Genomic DNA, 14,407 nt, shown 5'->3' with positions numbered 1-14,407 from the left:
TTTTATTACTTAGTATATGTTCCCCTAGTGTCCAAATAACTCTAAATTAAGTCTTTATTACTTAGAATATGTTCCCCTAGTGTCCAAATAACTCTAAATTAGGTCTCCTAACTCCAACCAAATAACTATAGATTAAGTCTTGGTTGCTTAGAATATGTTCCCCATATTGAAGTGTTACCAAAAACATAACTTTGTCTTGAATTTGAAAAAAAAAAAACATTTTATTTTTCACTAAAGAAGGGTTCGGTGAATGCACGTATGAAACTGGTGGGGTTCGGTACGTTCAAAAAGGTTAAGAATCACTGTTTTAAGATATTCAACACTGCCATCTGGCAGCTAAAGTGGCTGGTACACCCCCACCCCACTCGTCTCGTTTCATGTGTCATCCATCCATTTTCTACCGCTTTTCCCTTTTGGTGGAGCCCATCTCAGCTGGACAAGTCGCCATCTCATCACAGGGCCAACACAGATAGACAGACAACATTCATACTCACATTCACACACTAGGGCCAATTTAGTGTTGCCAATCAACCTATCCCCAGGTGCATGTCTTTGGAGGTGGGAGGAAGCCGGAGTACCCGGAGGGAACCCACACAGTCACAGGGCCAGGGATTGAACCAAGGACTACCAGGACCTTCGTATTGTGAGGCAGATGCACTAACCCCTCTGCCACCTCTTTACTGTAATATATAATACTTCTTCTTGGCTCATGGAGGATGGTGTAACACAATAGGACTACCATTGCTTACATGTAAAATGCCATCCATCCATTTCTTACCGCTTGTTCTTTTCGGGGTTGCTGGAGCCTAATTTATTTTTCACACATTTAATCAAACAATATAATTATTATTATTATGAACATTTAATCCATTTTTATACATATTTTTGAAAATACTTAATTACATTTTTCTTCTATATTAATTTGGTTAACCATGATGTATTTGAATTGTTAACCATCCATCCATCCATTTTCTACCGCTCATCCCGTTTTGGGGTCGTGGGGGGTGCTGGAGCCTATCTGTAGTTTAACAATAATTATTTTCCTTAGGAATGAGTCAAATATATTGTACATACAAACACGCATACTCATACACACACACCGTTATTCATACATACAAACATAGGTTCCCACGCTCTCACATACATACACAAATACAGTACATTCCTACATACTCCAAGCTCATCCATCTACACGCACATTCACGTTACAAACATACACATACTGTACATATACTGTACATACATACATATACACATTCTGTACATATACCAGTACATATACATACACACACTCATGCACATAATGCCCTAGGGCAGGGGTGGGCATTACGTCGATCGCGATCGACTGGTCGATCTCGGAGGGTGTGTCAGTCGATCTCAAGCCAGGCATTAAAAAATATACATAAAAATGAGCAATCATCAATCATACCAAGACTTCACTTTCTTCAGTTTTTTGACATTCTCGGCACCCGAGGATCTTGTGAGATGACGCTGGCTGCTGCGAGCTCATATTTAAGAAAAAAATCACTAACAGGGCGGACGCAGAGAAACACATTTAATTTCTAGAGACTCCGTACCTACTGTCAAAACTCTAAAGACCGACTGCACAGTTCCTGTCTTCACCATAAAAGACCTGTTTCATCCTGCCTGTGCCAACAAAATAAGAGTCTCAGAAAGCTAGCGTGCACAAGCTAGCAAGCTACGGAGTTTGATGCCAATGTATTTCTCCCCCGCCCTCAGCGACCGCTTTCTCACTTGCTTGCCCACCCGCACAGTCACTGACGTCACTCACCTGCTGCCAGACATTAAAGGGCCACACACATATGCTACTCTCATAACAAAGTGTTTAAAAACGAGTATGCGAGTTGGACAAATGAGATGCCAAATCCAACCACTTTCATGTGGTATTGGACAGAAAGGAGGACTTTTTTTTCCTCCATTTGAAAATGCGGACGTTATCAGCACCACTGTCTAATTCCAATCAATGCAAGTCATCAGAATCAAATACACCAACTTATATTCTTGTCTTCATGAAAGAAAGGAATCTATGTGTGTTAAACATGCTTGTATTATCATTAAACACCATTAACTTGTTAACAAAAATGTCTCTTTCATAAATAAATAAATATAAATTATAAATAGGAATGAGGTAGATCTCCTCGACTTGGTCAATTGAAAAGTAGCTCACCTGCAGAAAAAGTGTGAGCGCCCCTGCCCTAGGGTAAACAGGGCAACACATGGCATACTGACAAAGCTTAACCCATTGTTACCATAACAATCTACAAGATTAATATAGGTTGCCTCTCTCTCTTCCCCTCCATCTTTCGGTATTCCTTTTTTTTTTTAATCTCTCTAGTTATCATTTTGTATACGTATTGTTGCATTATATATATATAAACTGTATTGTAGATAATAGAGGTAAACTATTGGTATTGTTCATGATCAATAGCGCTTTTTTTTGGTATTTGTATTGCTCCAGTTGTAGTGTAAAAATGCTCATTATCATTTCTATATTATTATTTCACTAACTGCTTCTTTGCTATCACTTTTACGATCATATTTGTACATATCGTATGTGCTGGTGTTGTTCTATTGTTGTTTTTGTTGTGTTTGCTGTTGTTGTTTTTGTCTCTCTGTCTAATCCCCCTCTTATCCCCACAATTTCCCCCCGTCTTCCCTTTTTTCTCTTTCTATCCCTTCCTGCTCCGGCCCGGCTGCATCCATTTTCTACCACTTGTCCCGTTCAAGGTCGCGGGGGTGCTGGAGCCCATCTCAGCTGCATTCGGGCGGAAGGCGGTGTACACCCTTGAAAAGTCGCCTCCTCATCGCAGGGCCAACACAGATAGACAGACAACATTCACACTCACATTCACAAACCGTAAAGCCAAAATCTCAAAGAGGAGCAAACACTGACTTATACATTTGTCTTGATTTGGTTGCTATGCTATTATCAGCCACAAAGCACCACCGACAAGGACGCCACTCAAGCTATTTTGAGTCCGCCGTGAATGGTCTGCGTCACTGCGGAGACAAAGCAACAAGACCTCGCCACTTTCAAGCCATTTTAGCAGTCATGAAATATTAAAAGCCTTTGCACTGGAGGAAAACTTGCGATTAAAGAAATCTCTATAAAGTAGACGTCTAAGGATTGTTGATGGTTATGAGTTGTTTGTGCTGATCAATAGTTGTAATATGAGACTGTTGGTTTTTTTGACTTACAATTGATCCTTCGGTGACACTATGCAAGCCAACCTGTGGCCATCTTGCAGAAACTCCTAAAAAGTCAAGTGAATTATATCATAGCACTTTAAGCTACATCCAAATCAGTGTGGGTGACACTGGAGTGAACAACGACAGTGACTAGGATGGCAGTAGCGGGAATCGAACGTGGAATCCCCAAGGTGCTGGCAAAAAAACAAAAAACATAAAAATAGAAACAAAAGAGCTTTAAAATGTTGCAATATAGACACTGATAACACAAAGCTGCTTTGTTTTGACTTTCAAAACAAAATCCAAAAATAATAAAAACTTACATTTGACGGATAGATCTGAAGTTGAATAGTTAAGCGCTAGTAGTGGCTTTTATTTGAACATTTATTAGTGGGGCCTTTTGGATCCCGAGACCTTAAGTTGGATTGTTTTTATTAACAATCATTGTTAAAAAACAAAACAAAGCAATGTTATAAATAATTTACCTATTTAAAGGCCTACTGAAATTAGATTTTCTTATTCAAACAGGGATAGCAGGTCCATTCTATGTGTCATACTTGATTATTTCACGATATCGCCATATTTTTGCTTAAAGTATTTAGTAGAGAACATCCACGATAAAGTTTGCAACTTTTGGTCGCTAATAAAAAAGCCTTGCCTTTCCCGGAAGTAGCAGACAATGACGTCACCAGTGTGAGGGCTCCCAGCGTCCTCACATTGTTTATAATGTGAGCCTCCAGCAGCAAGAGCTATTCGCATCAAGAAAGCGACAATTTCTCCATTAATTTGAGCGAGGATGAAAGATTCGTGGATGAGGAAATTTAGAGTGAAGGCCGAGAAAAAAAGAAAAAGAAAAAAAAAGAGCGATTCAGATGTTTTTAGACACATTTACTAGGATAATTCTGGGAAATCCCTTAACCGCTTATTGTGTTGCTAGTGTTTTAGTGAGTTAAAGAGCACCTTAAAGACAGAGGGGTGTGCCCACGGGTGTTTTGACGCCAGAGTCTCTGAGAGAAGTCACGGCAGCAGGAAAACGCTGGCTCCGCTGATCTCCGGTTTAGGTAGACTTATTTCCACAATTTTCTCACCAAAAACTGCCGGTTGACATGTAGTCGGGATCCATTTTTCGCTTGACCGCTCTGATCCATAGTAAAGCTTCACCTCTGGCAATTTTAAACAAGGAAACACTGTGTCTTTGTGTGGCTTAAGGCAAAAAAATTCCCAACTCCATCTTTTTACTTTGACGTCTCCATTATTAATTGAAAAAATTGCAAAAGATTCAGCAACACAGAGGTCCAAAATACTGTGTAATTGCGCGATGAAAAGAGACAACTTTTAGCCGTGAGTGGTGCTGGGCTAATATGTCCCATCCAACCAATAACGTCACAAACAAGCATCATCATTCCGCGACGTTTTCAACAGGAAACCTTGCGGGAAATTTAAAATTGCAATATAGTAAACTAAACCGGCCGTATTGGCATGTGTTGCAATGTTAATATTTCATCATTGATATATAAACTATCAGACTGTGTGGTCGGTAGTAGTGGGTTTCAGTAGGCCTTTAATGCTTCAATTACTTCACATCAAATATTCCACTTTGTGGTTTTGTGAAAAATACTGTATATTTTGTGTTTTTGCCATAAAACAGGGTTTTATTTGGGAAAAAATGGCATAAATGATTAAAATGTAAACAACTCTGAAGTTGACCAATAGATATTTCTTAATAGGAAAAAAATTACATATCGTATTTTTCTGAGTATAAGTCGCACCTGCTGAAAATGCAGAATAAAGAAGCAAAAAAACATATATAAGTCGCACTGGGGTACAAGTCGCATTTTTGGGGGAAATTTATTTGATAAAACCCAACACCAAGAATAGACATTTGAAAGGCAATTTAAAATAAATAGAATAGTGAACAACAGGCTGAATAAGTGTACGTTATATGACGCATAAATAACAAACTGAGAAGGTGCCTGGTATGTTAACGTAACATATTATGGTAAGAATCGGTTCTGGATCGGTTCGCAGCAGAGTGTGAAGCGACCGGAATGAGAATCAGCACCTCCAAGTCCGAGTCCATGGTTCTCGCCCGGAAAAGGGTGGAGTGCCATCTCTGGGTTGGGGAGGAGACCCTGCCCCAAGTGGAGGAGTTCAAGTACCTAGGAGTCTTGTTCACGAGTGGGGGAAGAGTGGATCGTGAGATCGACAGGCGGATCGGTGCGGCGTCTTCAGTAATGCGAAAGTTGTATCGATCCGTTGTGGGGAAGAAGGAGCTGAGCCGGAAGGCAAAGCTCTCAATTTACCGATCGATCTACTTTCCCATCCTCACCTATGGTCATGAGCTTTGGGTCATGACCGAAAGGATAAGATCATGGGTACAAGCGGCCGAAATGAGTTTCCTCCGCCGGGTGGCGGGGCTCTCCCTTAGAGATAGGGTGAGAAGCTCTGCCATCCGGGAGGAACTCAAAGTAAAGCCGCTACTCCTCCACATCGAGAGGAGCCAGATGAGGTGGTTCGGGCATCTGGTCAGGATGCCACCCGAACGCCTCCCTAGGGAGGTGTTTAGGGCACGGGGAAGACCCAGGACACGTTGGGAAGACTATGTCTCCCGGCTGGCCTGGGAAGGCCTCGGGATCCCCCGGGAAGAGCTAGACGAAGTGGCTGGTGAGAGGGAAGTCTGGGCTTCCCTGCTTAGGCTGCTGCCCCCGCGACCCGACCTCGGATAAGCGGAGGATGATGGATGGATGGATGGATTATGGTAAGAGTCATTCAAATAACTATAACATATAGAACATGCTATACGTTTACCAAACAATCTGTCACTCCTAATTGCTAAATCCCATGAAATTTTATACGTCTAGTCTCTTACTTGAATGAGCTAAATACTATTTGATATTTTACGGTAATGTGTAAATAATTTCACACATAAGTCGCTCCTGAGTATAAGTCGCACCCCTGCCCAAACTATAAAAAAAACTGCGACTAATAGTCTGAAAAATACGGTACTTATTCTTAACACTTTTATTACAGCCCCTTTTGGATCCCCGGCACCTTTACCATTCACCAAAATTGAAAAGTATCAAAATGTCTCCATCAGTGGTACGGCTCTGAGTGGAAAAAAAAAAAAACTTTCTGACAGCCCTGCTCTAACAGCCGGCCAGGCACAGCATCTTTTAATTTATTTAGTCAAATACCAGGTATCTATCTGCTTTATGACTGCACGAGTGCCCATGTATGGAGTGTCATTATAGCCTACCTTTGTGGTTTCCATATCAGTTGCTTCCACTTCTTTTGCTTGGCCTATCAGTGAAGGTACAACACATGTAAATGAGAGGCTTTGGTTGATAATCAAAGTATTCACTTGCAATCAACAAAGCTGATAATGAGTCATCATCACACAGATTTCGAAACAAAAACCCAAAGCCTGCTAAATGGTTCTATTTTAGCAGATACAATGTTGCAGCTCTGGTTGAATCACAGCACATATTCTGTGAAAAAAGCCCATTTTCACTCATGTCTGAGTAAGATGTCACACACAATGACATGCATTTTGTGTTTCGGTGCATGTTCTACAGTACAAAGTAACACAGGCTTTTTACTCCAGTGATTCAATACCAACCGCCCACATACTTCGTGAATCACTCCACCTAATCCATTTTTACAGTGACACTTGATAACGTCAGTCATTGCCATGCTTTCCTATGGTTTTACCCCACAAGGGAACCTTCTGCAAAAGGGAACATTTTTACATGGATTTTGATAGATAGATGGATAGATAGATAGATAGATAGATAGATAGATAGATAGATAGATAGATAGATAGATAGATAGATAGATAGATAGATAGATAGATAGATAGATAGATATTTATTTTTTTGAGATGAGCCCATCACTTGACGGAGGGGTAAAAAAATGCTTTGCCAAAAAGCTCTTCCAATTACAGTGGAATCTCGATTTACAAACAACTCATTATACAAACTTTTCTATTTACGAACTACAAACCGATTGAAATATACTTTGGTGAACACTGAACCTTGTCTCAGTGTATGACAGGGGTGTCAAACTCATTTTAGACGTGGGGGGGGGGGGGGGGGGGGGCACATGGAGAAAACTCTAGTCCCAAGAGCGCCGGACTGGTAAAATCACAGCATGATAATTTCAAAATAAAGACAACTTCAGATTGTTTTCTTTGTTTAAAAAAAATAGAACAAGGACATTTTGAAAATGGACAAATCATAGTGTGGTTGTTTTTTTAGACCCTTACATGTTGCGGTTAAAGGGGAACATTATCACCAAACCTATGTAAGCGTCAATATATACCTTGATGTTGCAGAAAAAAAGACCATGTATTTTTTTAACCGATTTCCGAACTCTAAATGGGTGAATTTTGGCAAATAAATGCCTTTCTGTTTATCGGTCTTTTAGCGATGACGTCAGAACGTGACGTCACCGAGGTAACACACCCGCCATTTTCATTTTCACATTACAAACACCGGGTCTCAGCTCTGTTATTTTCCATTTTTTTGACTATTTTTTGGAACCTTGGCGACATCATGCCTCGTCGGTGTGTTGTCGGAGGGTGTAACAACACTAACAGGGAGGGATTCAAGTTGCACCACTGGCAAGAAATCTGCTGCCAGACCCCCATTGAATTTGCCAGAGTGTCTGCACATTTTACCGGCGATGCTAAGACAGACATGGCACAGAGATGTATGGATAACCTGCAGATGCATTTGCAACGATTAAGTCAACTAAATCACAAAGGTGAGTTTTGTTGATGTTGTTGACTTATGTGCTAATCAGACATATTTGGTCACGGCATGACTGCCAGCTAATTGATGCTAACATGCTACGCTAATCGATGCTAACATGCTATTTACGCCAGCTGTATGTACATTTTAAACTAGATACCCACATTTAATGCGAAACAAACACTTACCAATCGACATATTTAAGTTGTTCCAGTGTCACAAGATGCGAAAGTCCTGATCGTTTGGTCCGCACATTTTACCGGCGATGCTAATAGAGCAGCCATGCTATGGGTCACTTCATTAGGTACACCCATGCTATGGCCGAATAGTGTCAATAGCTATTCGCTCAATAGCTTCAATTTCTTCTTCAATTTCGTTTTCGCTATCTGCCTCTATACTTCGACCATCTGTTTCAATATATGCGTAATCTGTTGAATCGCTTAAGCCGCTGAAATCCGAGTCTGAATCCGAGCTAATGTCGCTATATCTTGCTGTGGTAACCGCCATGTTTGTATTGGCAGCCCTGTATGACATCACAGGGAAATGGACAGTCGCATCGCAAATAGCGAAAATCAAGAACTTTAAAGCTTTTTTTAGGGATATTCCGGGAGGTGTAAAATTTTGAAAAAAACTTAGAAAAATAAAACAAGCCACTGGGAACAGATTTTTATTGTTTTTAACCCTTTTCAAATTGTGATAATGTTCCCCTTTAATAGTATTCTATCTGTATTTGTTGTTATTTATACTTTCTGAACAAATTATGTGATAATGTTCAAGAGTCAACTCATTGGTGTTCATTTTCAAACCATCAAGATAAAAAAAATATCTAAATCCATGTACAGGATGTTATGACTGGCGCACTAATATGTGGTTTATTTTTATTTTTTAACAATATAAAGCATAATCTACATAGATACAAATAATTGCTATTGTGACATCTAGTGGACACATTTAGAACAGTAGTTTCTTTCATTCAAAAAAATTCTGCTCATTTTTATACTTAAACTCATCCCGCGGGCTAGAAAAAACCTGGGCCGGGGGCCGTATGTTTGACACCCCTGATGTATGACAATTTCATGCACGCATTGTGTGCCTGAAGTGCAACCATTTTGTAACCGGCAGCACATCCATTGTGAGAGACCTAATCTCTGCTAAATGATACTTGGATCGTTTTTTTTCAAAGTCTTTTTTTTTTTTAAATACGTTTTCTGTTTTTGCTAGATTAATATGATTCCAAGAAAGCACATAAACAAGTTATTCACGAGGTATCCATAGCGTTGTCGACACTGCCTTCCCTCCTCCCTCTTTCACTGCACGCAAAGAAGATTACTGGACAACATACTGAATATTTTTCTGTTCCTAATCATTGTAGCGACCTGGCTGTTAAAGTTAAGGAGTTTGTGATTTCAAACTGTGTGTGCACCACAGGGCTAGTGACAGTTTGTGCGTGTGTCAGCATGGCGGCTGAAAATGAGAAAAGTTCTAATCAGCTAGTTCTTGTTTTGACTTTGTTTTTAAATAGAACGTTGATCCACCACCCCCTTGTTATGTTTGTTAGATATACAGTATTGTAGAGCGCTCTATACTATGTTCAAAGTGTACAAACTTTTACTAATGTATGAACTTTTGTCAAAGCCGGAACAACTTATTCATGTTTACATTGTTCCTTCAGGAGACATTTACTTCAGCATACAAACTTTTCTGTGTACAAACCAGCTTCAAGAACCAATTAAGTTTGTAAATTGAGGTTCCACTGTATGTCAGGCAGCTAGAGTACTAAGAACTTTAAGTTGGATCATTTAGTTTTTTCTTCAAAAAATAGGCTAACCTAGCAGTGTAGCTATCATAGCTATGCTAACGTTTCTGTGCGTCTGTCCTACTCCTTAATATGACATTGTGGTATGTAGGGATGGGTACCTACTACCTTTCACTTTTCAACCTATGAGGTGCAGACAGTACCAATTTTTGGCGCATTTTCATGTCTGAAAAAATGGTAATTGTGTCATAAAAAATATATTTTTTCATAATTTACCATATAACAGTTATATAGTAGACTTTGCATGCAGTAGCAATTCCAAGACCTTACGGGACAATGGTATGTAGACTACAGCTTAGTACTTATCCAGAAAGTAGTCTTTGCCATGAAGCTGAATGAACCAATTCAATCCTGCGAGACCTACTATGTATTTATACTGTACTTATACACACTGTCTGATTGTATTGTACAGCTTAGTCATAGTATTCATTACTAACTTTGTAGATGTTAAAATCGCCATGTAAAATCGCTAATGCTAATCAGTACCACGTATATGGCAAATACAATGGAATTTAGCAACAAGCTAGCACATTCTGGAAAAGTGGAGCCCTAATTTTACATTTGAGTTTTTTTTATTTTTTTATTAGGCATACTTGCTTTGTTGGCAGGACAAATTAAAACATTACCTAGAGGCGGAAAGACAGAGACAAGAGTTCGAGCGGGCGCACAGTCTGCACGAGCAACAAACGTATCAAAATGAAGAACTTTCTGATTTTATTTCAATTGATACCAAGTAGTACCGATGGAATTCAGTCGGTGCTTATAAAAGTAACAAATTCAGTACCCATCCCTAGTTTGTGTGTAATATACCACATTAATACAAAAAAGTCAAGTACACAATAGTGCTATCTGGAGCTGCATGGACAAACACCGTTAACTAGCATTAATGCTCCAAACACAAAATTTCGTGTTTCCGTAAGACTTTACTAAAAGACCTTTAAACGGTCTAAATTCCAGCATCAAGGCTAGATTTGACGACACATTTCCAAAACATTATTACATGACCTTTAACACCTGCCAGTTTAAATGATGGAATGGCCACAGTCAACAGAGTGAGATTCAGAACTTTAGAGATATTTTGCCTTGGCCAAAGATAGTATTTTCTCCTACAAGGCGGGGAGGCGAGCTATGCAAACGGACTCTCTGGTCCCTTTGCGGCAACTGAGGGGGAAATTCATCATGCCTACGAGGAAGGGCGGCAGCTGAGAGATGGATATTGTCCGACACGAAGGATGGATGTTTTCAGACTTCCATGCTTATCGTTAAAACACAATTAAAAATGTAGATCTAGCAAAGACAAATGCGATTTGTGACGTATAGCGTTCCACTATCGACACCCCTGTGGACAAGAGTGCCTGCATGCATGCATGCATTAAAAAAAAAAAATCAAAGTGCATTAACTCTGGGTCTGATGGGACAGCAGACATCAACATTAGCGTAATCAGCAGAACGGATGAGTGTTGCACCAGAGGCCTTGAGATGAGTCAGCAGTGGACTAATAAGGGAATTTATTAACGGTCGCCACATGTGGACCATTTAAAAAAAAAAAAACAGCGAGAGGCATCTGAGGCACCAACGTATTACATGGACCGTCAGCGGCAACCACCAGAGGGCGCCACCAAAGGAGAGCCGACTGCTTAGACGGGCTGCGGAGGAAATCAAAACAAGAAGTTGCGAGTAATGCATAAAAAGTGCGATACAAAAAGTAAAGTAAAGGGCGGGACAACATTAAGCGAGAAATTGAGAATAATAATAATACAATAATAAAAATGGCCGCGTTTTTTCCAAAAAGGCTTACGAAAAATTACGCGAGGAAAAACTAATGAGGCCTTGTATTCCAGGGTAGCCCACACCTGAGTAGAGATGGCAAGTGATGCACCCTGCAGGTAATAAAGGGTAAGTGACATCCAACCTGACCTTCTGCTGGTGCATGGCGAACAGGTGGACACCATCCTGGTCCCTCGCCTCGCTCTCATGGCCTCTCTTCAATCACTTCAATCCCGCTCTTTCGGAAAACATCGCCACCGCGCCTCGTTACATCCCCTCGCCACATTCAGTTCCAGGGGGGGGGGGGACACAAAAACACACGGAGAATAAAAAAAAAAAAAAAAAGTCCACACGGAGTGACTGGCCTGTTGAGAAAGGCGTCAGGATTATCTCAGCGTCCTTACATCCGTGGACTTCATCCTGAACGTGTTATTGGTACTATTAGCCTTTTTTTTAAAGGAAAAAACAGGTTTTAGGCGCTGAGGCGGTCCGCAGCCTCGTTTCAGTCCTCATCAGCTCAAATGTGAGCCGCTGAGGCATGGATGAGCAGTCGCACGAGGGAGGATGGCTCAAGGATGCGAGCGCTCTGATTGGCCGGTTGGCTATGGTGTGTGTGTGGGAAGGCCCCTTTGGTAGGCTCACACAGAATGGCTGTGCTCGATAAGGGTGGTCCTTCATTTCCTTTCATTCCCTCTCGGCTTCATCAGGCTCCCTCCCCCTCGGCCTCTCTCCATCCCTCCCTGCTTCAGCAACGGAAACTAGGCTGCGGCTACGTCACCAAATTCATCATTTTCAGACATAACTACCCTGGTTAAGACGGTGACCTACATTCGCCAAGACGCCTACTTACACCGCCACGGTCACAACATCATGCTGAGCGTGTGTGCATCTCCGCCTGGACCTGCTCGCTCCAAACATCTCGCCGCAAAACAGCACGGCAGATGTTTCGGAGCATTAGCAGCAGACTTTCGAGACACTTTGTTGTGCACACAAGAGCCGTAACTCTGCAACGATAACTAGCTTCGACTCGACTGCCAACGTCAGTGACGTATTGTGTTGGTTCGATCACAATTGTGGCATGTGGCCATTTTTGCAATCAGCAGCGTGAGCTCTGACAACAATGAGGTAGTAAATGGTAGGGATGAATGATATTGCCTGAACTGTATATCACTGTATGTATCACTGTATATACAAACCCCATTTCTTTATGAGATGGGAAATTGTGTTAGATGTAAATATAAACGGAATACAATGATTTGCAAATCATTTACAACCCATATTCTGTGTGGGTGTCAGGGGTTACAACCCATATTCTGTGTGGGTGTCAGGGGGACTGCATTAGAGTGGTTCAGATCTTACCTGTCTGAGAGGTCCTTCTCTGTCAGGCTGGGGGACGCCACCTCCTCTTCTGCCCCGCTTTACTGTGGTGTCCCCCAAGGATCTATTTTAGGTCCCATCCTGTTCGCTCTTTATCTCCTCCCTCTTGGAGATATTCTTAAGAAACATGGAGTGTTTTATCACTTTTATGAAGATGACTGCCAAATTTATATGCCAATTTCAAAAGGCCACCGCTCCCTTACCCCCCTTCTTAACTGTCTATGTGACGTCAAGGCTTGGTTAGCCCAGAATTTTTTAATAATGAATGAGGGGAAAAACGGAAATTTTAGTTTTTGGTCCGGCCCTTACTGACTTGGGACCATTGCAAAATTATGTGCGTCCCAAAGTCACCAGCCTTGGCGTCACTATAGACAGCGATTTTAAACTAGACAAACAAGTCAATGGCGTTTTAAAATCGTGTTTTTATCACCTTCGTCTTTTAGTAAAGGTTAAACCGTTTTTATCTTTTAACCTTTTTGAACAAGTCGTGCATGCTTTTATTTCAAGTGGCCTGGACTACTGCAATGCACTTTATGCTGGCATTAGCCAAAATGCTCTCTCCCGGTTGCAGTTAGTCCAGAACGCGGCAGCACGACTTTTAACAGGGGCCAGGAAACGCCAGCATATAACCCCAATTCTTCAGAGTTTGCACTGGCTCCCTGTTCATTTTAGAATTGAATTTAAAACATTGCTGTTTGTTTTTAAATCTTTACATGGACTGGCACCTCAATATATCTCGGACCTCATCCAAATTTACATCCCTGCGCGCGCTCTGAGGTCCGAGAGCCAGCTCCAGATCGTGGTGCCCAAGACCAGACTTAAGACCAGGGGAGACAGGGCCTTCTCTGTGGTCGGCCCTAAGCTCTAGAACACTCTGCCCTTCCATGTTCAAACTGCTTCCACAGTGGAGTGTTTTAAGTCCCGTCTTAAGACCCACTTTTATTCTTTGACTTTTAACACTACGTGAGTTGTGTGGTCCTCTGTCCTCTGTTGTCCTCTGTGTTTTTTATATACTTTGATTTTTATTTTACTGTTTTAATTGATTTTACCTTTTAAAATAGTTTTTAATCATATTTGCTTTATATTGTTTTTATTGGTTTTATTTGTATTCATTTTTGGTTTTATTCAGTCATTGGTGGAGCATAATATTGTTTTTAACATGGCTGTGCAGCACTTTGGAAACTTTATTGTTGTTTAAATGTGCTATATAAATAAAGTGGATTGGATTGGATTAGATATTCAGTTGAATATGCAACAAAGACAACATATTATTTTAGTACCGGTACCAAAATACTGGTATCGAGACAACACTACAATGCATTAATCACCGAATGGAGAACTGGGGGTGGGATTAAATAAACAATTTTCTTCCCACTCCCTTTCAGGCAAAACTGGATTGTCATGTTTATATACTGTGCATTCCCCTTTGCACTATATGAATTAGTATCATCTTGCGTTGTCTGCCATGCACTTTTTCTGTGTCACT

General features: G+C 40.9%; 1 protein-coding gene across 5 annotated transcripts in view; it reads right to left on the bottom strand.

The window, feature by feature from the left end:
• The window catches only part of gramd1bb (GRAM domain containing 1Bb), a 400,828-nt gene that overhangs the window by 176,369 nt on the left and 210,052 nt on the right, over positions 1–14,407 (bottom strand). The window contains exons 1-2 of one of the 5 annotated variants that reach the window (XM_061878761.1): positions 11,695–12,071; positions 6,467–6,510 (exon numbers count right to left, since the gene is read on the bottom strand). The exons of the other annotated variants lie outside the window; for them this stretch is intronic. Of the exons in view, the coding sequence (XP_061734745.1) occupies positions 6,467–6,510; positions 11,695–11,709 (59 nt within the window). The 5' untranslated portion in view covers positions 11,710–12,071. Of the gene's footprint in view, positions 1–6,466; positions 6,511–11,694; positions 12,072–14,407 lie in introns of those variants that run through there. 5 annotated transcript variants of the gene reach the window in all.

This window comes from Nerophis ophidion, linkage group LG18 (genome assembly GCF_033978795.1).
Source record: "Nerophis ophidion isolate RoL-2023_Sa linkage group LG18, RoL_Noph_v1.0, whole genome shotgun sequence".
Taxonomy (NCBI): domain Eukaryota; kingdom Metazoa; phylum Chordata; class Actinopteri; order Syngnathiformes; family Syngnathidae; genus Nerophis; species Nerophis ophidion.
The sequence above is the reverse complement of the archived record's forward strand: the minus strand, read 5'-3'. Positions and strand labels throughout refer to the sequence as shown.